The 10000-nt window shown below is 36.8% G+C and overlaps 1 protein-coding gene and 1 long non-coding RNA gene across 2 annotated transcripts in view; one reads left to right on the forward strand and one right to left on the reverse strand.

The window, feature by feature from the left end:
- Positions 1-8331, reverse strand: part of hlfa (HLF transcription factor, PAR bZIP family member a) — a 30966-nt gene extending 22635 nt beyond the window's left edge. Inside the window, 2 exon segments of the mRNA NM_001077334.2 lie at positions 375-713; positions 8041-8331. Coding sequence (NP_001070802.1) covers positions 375-713; positions 8041-8155 — 454 coding nt within the window. The 5' untranslated portion in view covers positions 8156-8331.
- LOC141381130 (uncharacterized) lies at positions 4243-8194 on the forward strand. Its single transcript, XR_015480386.1, has 2 exons — positions 4243-5630; positions 5807-8194. It is a non-coding gene; the product is annotated as an uncharacterized LOC141381130 (long non-coding RNA).
- Positions 8332-10000: the final 1669 nt, after the last annotated feature.

Genomic DNA, 10000 nt, shown 5'->3' on the forward strand with positions numbered 1-10000 from the left:
CATCCTGAATAACCCACCACGACTTCTTCCATCATCATTACATTTTAAAAGGAAGACTAAATGGTTTCATACATCTGATTTAAATGATGTGGAAGGCGATCTCTCTTCAATCCGCGTGTCACGTGTGTTCCGAACCACGGTTTGTGATCCGTGAAAAAAACAAATCAATCGTGATCCGTTACACCCCTATTAGTTTCATCTTAATTAGTCATTAGTAACTAATAATGTACTGAAAACTAATAACCCTAACCTTTCCCGATTTGAATTGTAATGCAATAATGTGCACTCTTTGTAAAGCTGCTTTGAAGCGATAATTGTAAAAAGCGCTAAACAAATAAACTTGACTTAAACAATAATCATGTTCAGAGCTCTACCTGGTCTGGTGGGACTCTGCAGGCAGTTTTGAGCGACCATCCCATTGTGAGTGCTGCTGTTGTCACGGTTACTGAGATCCACCACCGAGGGAGTGGGCGGGGCCGAGGGCGGCTGCAGGGGCGGCTGGGAAGGCTGGCTCTGCTCGCTCTGTGAGTTGGCGGGAATATTATTCTCCAGCAGGAACTCCTCTAAATCCATATACTCCAGCTGGAAGTTGTCGGCGTTGTACGGCAGGGTCTTGTCCCACAGAGTCGGCCCCAGGAAGGCGGACTGAGGGGTGTTGAGAGTGCTTGCATCGTCTTCCAACTTCTTCTCCTTCTCTTTCTCTTTTCCGAACCCTGCGGGAACAAGATGGTGGGTGTTATTCATTCATAAATTTTCCTTTCAAGAGTTCGCACTAAGATACTTTTTGACAACTTGTTAGCAAGTTAGCAGGTTTGGCATGCTGTCCCGGGAGAGAACCCTGAGCTCGGAGATAGTTGAGCCCAGGGCTCCCGCCAGGTCCATAAAGCATGTTAGGGGAGTACGAAGTCAGGTGTTCTCGAGAGCTTCCCTCGGCAAAAGAGGAAAGGAGGAGAAGGGGTGGATTGGGGGTTTTTTCGGAAAACGAAGATAAGGGAGTAGTTCTTAGCTAGGTTACTTATAGTGAGTTTGGATCAATCTGATTGGCTAGCCAAGGAGTGTAGATGAGTGGCCAGCTGCAGTCAATCATATCACGAGCTCCTCTCGAAATTAGTTTGTGAAACTTCATTTAGCTTAGTCTCTATTTCGGAGGTCGCCACAGTGGAATGAACCACCAACTATTCCAGCATATGTTTTACACAGTGGGTAAAGCCCCTTCCAGCTGCAACCCAGTAATAAGAAGGGGGTGTTATCGCTAGCTGAAACACATTTGGGTTGTTATTATTAAAGCAATTGCATGCAAATGTCAAACTTGGCATGACCTCTTTTTTTTTTTACCAAAATATCGAAGGTTTGTGTTTTACAATACTGTAAAATACTGAAAAATGTCCCTGTCAATGTTTTCAAACTATTATGTTTTCAAACTATTGATTTACCAAAGTCAAAGAAGGGACATTTTCACATCTGTCACGTCCATAACCAAGCTTTTCCCTCAAAAATGCAAAAATATCAAATAAAATCAGTCATTTTTTGTTTTATAGAGAGCAACTCTTTTCCTTTAGATTAGCATCATTTCTAGGGATGCACTGATACCATTTTCTTTTTGGAAACGATCCGATCTCAAAATGAAAATTCTGAGTATCTACTGATACAGATAACCTAATGCATGAATAATCTTCTTTAGTAAAAATAAAAGACCTATGAGCCTACTGTATATGACAGACGACAACTAAAAACATGATGCTTGCTGTAAACTACGCTACATTGATTTGATCTGTTGTGGTCCAGCTTATGTTTCCTTTTTTAACATTAAAGGGGTGGTCCACTACAACATCATATTTCAAACTTGAGTTGATGTGTAATTTATCTGTGTGAACTCTGCTTACTCATTCATTCATTCATTTTCCTGTCGGCTTAATCCCTTTATTAATCCGGGGTCGCCACAGCGGAATGAATCAGCAACTTATCCAGCACGTTTTTACACACACATACATGCACACACACCCATACACAATGGACAATTTAGCCTACCCAATTCACCTGTACCGCATGTCTTTGGACTGTGGGGGAAACCAGAGCACCCGGAGGAAACTCGTGCGAACGCAGGGAGAACATGCAAACTCCACACAGAAACGTCAACTGAGCCGAGGTTCAAACCAGCAACCCAGAGACCTTCTTGCTGTGAGGCGACAGCACTACCTACTACGCCACTGCTTCGCCCAACTCTGCTTACTATTTAATTTTAATTATGTTCCAGTGAATTTTAAAATATATATAGCTAGCATTTGACAAAGGACAGCTTCCAGAATATCTCTCAGTTCAGTGCTGGATTCGGCCTAAACTACTCCAACCGATGAAGTTGTGGATTGTGAGCAACAACCTGTAAGCGTTTTTGTTTGTTTAAATTGATCAACTACATGCACAGTTTCTAGCGTTAATGGTAAGTTATAGCAAGGACGTAAACAACAGGAAATGCTGTTTGGCACTGCTAACAATTTAGCTATAAATTCATATTTATCAGTCAAACGGCTGCAAACACACACAACCTTCAGCAACGCTGCAGTGTCTCTCTATGCGGCTGATTTCCCTGCATTCTACATCTCAAATAACCGACTCGCAAAACATATGAGAACGTTTCATATTACTTACACATGCTTATAACCAAATATATGTGAAAGACACTTGTTAGGTTTTATTTTAAAGAGCAGGCATGAGGTTCGGTTGTGTGCTCTTCATTTTCTGTCTGATTCAGGCTCAAACTGATACGGCTAACAGATACTCTGATTGACACTATTTAAACAGTGCAAAAGCGCATGCTTGTGGGTGTGTGACGCTTTTCACCGATCCGCGAATTATAGCACATTATGTTAGCTGACCAATCAGAGCCTCTTGAGAGTGAGCCTTTCAGAGGAACTAGGAAATAAGAGTTGTTTTTCTGCTAGCTGAGTAGCTGTTTATAATCAAAGTAAGATATATTAAAAAAAACTGATTTTCTACAAGTGAAGCATGAGCACACATTGCTTTGCATCTTATAAACACAACCAAGCCTTAAAAATACACTCTGGACCACCCCTTTAACACATTTTCTTTGAAATTTGTAATAACTATTGATACTAAATCGTTGGTAAAATAACCAGCCATTCAGCAAAGCCTGATTGTTTTCCTGCAGGTTTGATGCAGATTAAACTAAACTGTGTGAGGCCAGTTTTACTTATTAAACACTCCCTCACCATTTATTTCTTTTGGGTTGTGCAGTTTAATTCACAGAATTTCTTCAAAGTATGTTGTTTACTGAAAAGTCACTGACTCTATTGGTCACATGCATAACGCATGCTTATTTCCCTCAATTAAACTACAGAATATGTTCACAGCTTTTTCTGATCCCTTAACTCTGTGGTTAGTAGTTTTGCAAAATATAAACAGATGTTTCACTATAATGTCAACATACACTCTCTGTGAATTCATGCTTTAAGAAACGTCACATCCATAACGCTGGAATTGATCTGAAATAATGATTTGCATGATTTATAAAGCTCATAAAAAACAACAACAGGTTCATCATTTCCTAAAGATTAGCAAGAAAAATATGGGACTAATACTTATTTTTCCAATACAAATGATCATTGATCATTAGAAAATTAATCATTAATCATTAGAATCATTAGAAAAAAGGATGCTGTTAAAGTTTTAAATTAAAATCTAGCCTATTGTCATTTATTAGGCATTTATTAACTTTTCTCAAACAAGCTGAAGCCACAGCCTAAAGAGGATTCCGCTTGGTCTTAAAGCCTTCTTCGATAGATATTTTCACAATTTTATTATGGCATAGCAGTCAAAATAGGACAAATGAGCTTGTGTATGGGACCAATTCTGGACCTTTGTCAGTGACAAGTGGGTCTTTCAACATTTCTGATGAATGTAAAAGAAGATACTTTGAAGAACATTGTAAAAATGTAACCATTGACTACCATAATATTTCTTTCTTACTACTCTGAAAGTGAAGGGCCACAGGTTTCTCACTTTTTTTCCAAATATTTTTTTAGTGTTTAACAGAAACACAATAAACAATGACACAAATGTAACTTTGGGGTGAACTATCCCTTTAAGAGTGTATTGTATTTTACAGTATCTTAAATAAAAGAGTTCCCCTCAAAATGGAAGGTTACTCACTGTTTACATGCTCTTAAAGAGATCACCCAAAAGTTACATTTGTGTCATCGTTTATCGCGTTGTGATGTCTTTTTTGTGATGAAGATGAAAGAAGATACTTTGAAGAATGTTGTAAACCGGTAACCATTGACTTCCATAATATTTCTTTTTCCTACTCTGGAAGTCAAGAGCTACAGGTTTCCAACTTTCTTTTCCAAATTTCTTTTTTTTAAGTGTTCAATAGACAAATGTGATTAGTAAATGTTATTAAAAAAAAAAACTTTGGGGTGAACCGTCCCTTTAAATGGTTCCAAACAAATAATGCATGATTTACAAAGCTCATAAAGATCAGAGGCGTATCAAAAATCAGTTTCATTTAAATCATATTGTATTTTACAGTCTATTAAATAGTAGAGTTCCTCTAAAAATTGAGAGTTACTCACTGTTTACACACTCTTAAAGGGACAGTTTACCCAAAAATTACATTTGTGTCATCATTTATCATGTTTCTGATGAATATAACAGAAGATACTTTGAAGAATGTTTTAAATATGTAACCACTGACTTCCATAGTATTTCTTTTTCCTACTCTGGAAGTCAAGGGCTACAGGTTTCTCACTGTTTTCCAAATATATTTTTAGTGTTCAACAGAACATTTTAATTAATAAATGTTATTAAAATAAATTAATTTTGGGGTGAACCGTCCCTTTAAACAGCTCCAAACAAATAATGCATGATTTACAAAGCTCATAAAACACAGAGACGTATAAAAATTCAGGTTCATTTAAATCTTATTGTATTTTACAGTCTATTAAATAGTAGAGTTCCTCTAAAAATTGAGTTACTCACTGTTTACACACTCTTAAAGGGACAGTTCACCACAAAATTACATTTGTGTCATCGTTTATCATGTTTGTGATGAAGATGAAAGAAGATACTTCGAAGAATGTTGCAAACCTGTAACCACTGACTTCCATAATATTTCTTTTTCCTACTCTGGAAGTCAAGGGCTACAGGTTTCTAAATTTTTCCCCAAATATCTTTTTTAGAGTTCAACAGAAAATTTTAATGGTTAAATGTTAATAAAAAATCAATTTTGGGGTGGATTGTCCATTTAAATGTTCCCAAACAAATATTCCATGATTTACAAAGCTCATAAAACACAAAGACGTATCAAAATTCTGTTTAATTTAAATCGTATTGTATTTTAGAGTCTATTAAATAGAGTTCCTCTAAAAATGGAGAGTTACTCACTCTTAAAGGAATAGTTCACCCAAAATTACATTTGTGTCATCGTTTATCATGTTTCTAATAAACATGAAAGAAGATACTTGGAAGAATGTTGTAAACCTGTAACCATTGACTTCCATAGTATTTCTTTATCCTAGTCTGGAAGTCAAGGGCTACAGGTTTCTCACTTATTTCTCTTCTTCCAAATATCTGTTTTAGTGTTTAACAGAAACACAATAAACGATGACACAAATGTAATTTTAGGGTGAACTATCCCTTTAAGAGTGTATTGTATTTTACAGTATCTTAAATAAAAGAGTTCCACTCAAAATGGAAGGTTACTCACTGTTTACATGCTCTTAAAGAGATCACCCAAAAGCTACATTTGTGTCATCGTTTATCGCGTTGTGATGTCTTTTTTGTGATGAAGATGAAAGAAGATACTTTGAAGAATGTTGTAAACCGGTAACCATTGACTTTCATATTATTTATTTTTCTTACTCTGGAAGTCAAGAGCTACAGGTTTCTAACTTTCTTTTCCAATTTTTTTTTTTTAGTGTTCAATAGACAAAAGTGATTAGTAAATGTTATTAAAAAAAAACTTTTGGGTGAACCGTCCCTTTAAATGTTTCCAAACAAATAATGCATGATTTACAAAGCTCATAAAACATGGAGACGTATCAAAGTTTCATTTAAATCGTACTGTATTTTACAGTCTATTAAATAGTAGAGTTCCTCTAAAAATGAAGAGTTACTCACTGTTTACACACTCTTAAAGAAACAGTTCACCCAAACAATTACATTTGTGTCATCATTTAACGTGTTTCTGATTAACGTGAAAGAAGATCGTTGTAAACCGGTAACCATTGACTTCTATAGTATTTCTTTTTCCTACTCTTGAAATCAGGGGCTACAGCTTTCTAACTTTTCCCCCCATTTAGTTTATTTCTATTTAAATCATATTGTATTTTACAGTCTCTTAACAGAAGGGTTCCACTCAAAATAGAAAGTTACTTACGGTTTACATGCTTTGAAAGGAATAGTTCACCCAAACAATTACATTTCTATCATTGTTTATGCAGTATTCTCAATTCACTTATCACAAAAATGCTTCAGGTTTCTTCTATCTGATAAACATGACAGAAGATATTTTAAGAATGTTTATACTTGTATCCATTGACTTCCACAGTAGGAAAAATAAATAGTGTGGAAGTCAATGGTTGCAGGTTTACAACATTCTTCAAAGTATCTAATTTTCCTTCATTAATTCATTCATTTTCCTTCGGCTTAGTCCCTAATTTATCAGGGGTCACCACAGCTGAATGAACCGTTGACTATTCTAGCATATGTTTTACACAGCGGATGCCCATCCAGCCATAACCCAGTGCTGGGAAACACCCATACACACTCATACACTACAGTCAATTTAGTTTATTCAATTTACAAATAGCGGATGTGTTTGGGCTGTGGGGGAATCCGGAGCAACCAGAGGAAACCCACGCTAACACGAGAAGAACATGCAAACTCCACACAGAAATGCAAACTGGCTCAGACGGGACTCAAACCTGCAACCTTCTTGCTGTGAGGTGACAGAGCTAACCACTAAGCCACCGTGTCGCCCTCTTTTAAATATATTAAAAGAAATTAACAACAGAAATGAACAAAGGTCCACTTGAGGAAGAGTAAACCCGATGAGTAAATGTTCGTTTTTGAGTGAAGTGTCCCTTTAAATGATTCCAAACTTTTAGGAGAGAAGATATTTTGAAGAATGCTGTAAAGCGCTGCCCATTCACACCTGTAATAGGCTGAAAGAGCACTATGGAAGTCGATGGCTACAAGTTTCCAGCATTACAGAATATCTTCTTTTGCTTTCAACCACACAAACAAGTGAAGCATGCGTAAATAGAGGAGTGTTTTTGTTTTTGGTGAACTGTCTCTTTAAAATTTGCACCAAAATACACACAATATTCAAAACCACACAATGGATTACAGTGTTTTTTACCAGCTTAAACTTAACTGATGCAGTTGTGTAGCTTTGATTTCTCATCTCTGGAAAACAGTGCTATTTTTCAGCATTTCTTAATTTGCAGAATATAAAGATTACATGAGGATTAACTGTAAGAAAACTGCACAGATCTGACTTTGGTGCATAAAATAATCAAAACAATCTTTTATTTACACTGTAAACGTGTTGTGATGAAGTACAAATACAGTCCGCTCAGTCGCGCCCTCTATAGGGAACTATGAGAACCAAGCATCCCCATTGCGTGCGAACTTCACCTTTCCGAAATCAGCTCGGTATTAGTTGACTACACATGGTTTACTTAACATTTCAAACTCTTTAACATCATGTGAAATCACGTGGCTCAAAGTGCACCATGCATTCTGATTAAATGCGCAGTTTTTGCGTAATGCAATAATGAATGCATTGAAAATAAACATCTATATGGAAGAAAAATCTGTAAATCACAGCGATTAAGCATATAGAATGCATTGCATGAGCAGACACTGACAGAAAAATAAACAGAGAGAGAGAGAGACGTGACGCGCTCTACGTGCAGAGAGTATAATGAAAGCAAAGTGCGCGCCTCGCCTGACAGCCGTCAGCTGATGCACAGGACGCTTTAAACCCCCTTTAAACAGCCACATGCAGCCGCGTTTTACCTTCATCGTGGTGAAAAGGTAGCTTCATGGGATTCTCCAGCAGGGATTTGAGGACGCCGTGGGTCGGAGGTAGGAAAGTTGCGTTTATAGGAAGAGGTCGAGACATCTTCTCCATCGCGTAAAAGAGATCTCAATCTTCCTGAAGAAACGACTTTTTTAAAAAAGACCAACTTATGAAAATGGAAAGTCTGCAGTTTGTGGTGTGTGAGTAGTCCTTAGCCCGTACGCGGCACCGATGAGCGGCGGCGGCGGTCTCGCGCGTCCGTCAGTTCAGCAGGCTGGAGCGCAAAAGCGCAACTGATTCGCAAATCCATGTGCAAAGACTGACGTCCGTGACGTCAATGGACGGGCAGGGCTGTTGAGAAAATCGCTGGCCAATGAGAGTAGCGGGGGCGTGGCACTCCCGTCAGGACGGGATACTTTGTTGCACATCCACGCCTGCGTTCTTTATTCCCTTCGAGATGATTACATTGCAACTACCGCGCTTGTAAATGTGAGGACGCAGAGAAATATACAGGGAAATATATTTTAATATATAACCATTGCGTCATAAAAAGAGTTAAGTAAACACTGTTAAATATAATTTATGAAAACATATTTCATTATTAGTTTATTTATATTTTTGCTGTTTTAATTCGAATTTTCGTTCTTTTTTGGCAAATTTCCGCAGATTTTTAGCACACTGAGTCTATGTATTTACTTGTGTAAATGGATGTAAATTTATATTTATTCCGGTCTTTTTAAATTAATTTCCGTAATATTCCCTCATTTTCCTGTCGGCTTAGTCCCTTTATTAATCCGGGGTCGCCACAGCGGAATGAACTGCCAACTTATCTAGCAAGTTTTTATGCAACGGATGCCCTTCCAGCCGCAACCCATCTCTGGGAAACATCCACACACATTCACACACTTATACACTATGGACAATTTAGCCTACCCAATTCACCTGTACCGCATGTCTTTGGACTGTGGGGGAAACCGGAGCACCCGGAGGAAACCCACGCAGAGGCAGGGAGAACATGCAAACTCCACACAGAAACGCCAACTGAGCCGAGGTTCGAACCAGCGACCTTCTTGCTGTCAGGCGACAGCACTACCTACTGCGCCACTGCTTCACCCTTCTGTAATATTATTATAGTAGTATGAAATTGTTGTTATGATTTATTTATAATGCAGTCTGTAAAGTACTATGTTCAGTCTTTTAGTAGATTAATATATGATATTCTTGTTTTGTTTACTAGATGAGTGAATCTAAATGGATTTGCATTGTAAACATCAAATAAAAGTAAAAAATTTATTATTGTTTATTTCATATTTAAAGTCTTAAATTATGATACTCCTAAAATCATTCATAATCCCCCTTGAATTATTAGCCCCCCTGTTCATTTTTTCCCTGATTTCTGTTTAACCGAGAAGTTTTTTTTTTTTCATTTCTAAAACATAAAATACATTCTAAACATAAATATAAATATATATAGGGATGAGCAAACATACATAAAAATGTATATTAAAATAAAATACCAAATACCTTAATTTTAGGTGTATCAAAATAAACTACAAAATACAGCAGTCACAAAAGTGTATCAAAATAAAATACTGTATTTTAACAATACTACAAAATACTTCTACAAAGGAGCGTGACATTTCTTTGCAAACCTTCTATTAATTAGATCTATTCGATCAAACCCTTCACCATTAAACTGATTTAGTGAACTAAACAATGTTTGATAGCAAATGTGGCCAGTAAAATTGCCATCATTGATTATCCAACTGCTTAATATTGTTAAATTAAGAGTTCATTTACATTTTTTGTTCACAGAATGTTTCAGAAAACTATTTATTTATTTATTTTTTTTGCTATTGAACTCTTCAATACTCAAAGTAAATACTGTACGCTGAAAACAATGATGGAAAGATGATTCCTTGGATTTACTCGATTTTTTTTTTTTTTTAAGTTAAG

This window comes from Danio rerio, chromosome 3, assembly GCF_052040795.2.
Source record: "Danio rerio strain M-AB ecotype USA chromosome 3, GRCz13ab, whole genome shotgun sequence".
Lineage (NCBI taxonomy): Eukaryota > Metazoa > Chordata > Actinopteri > Cypriniformes > Danionidae > Danio > Danio rerio.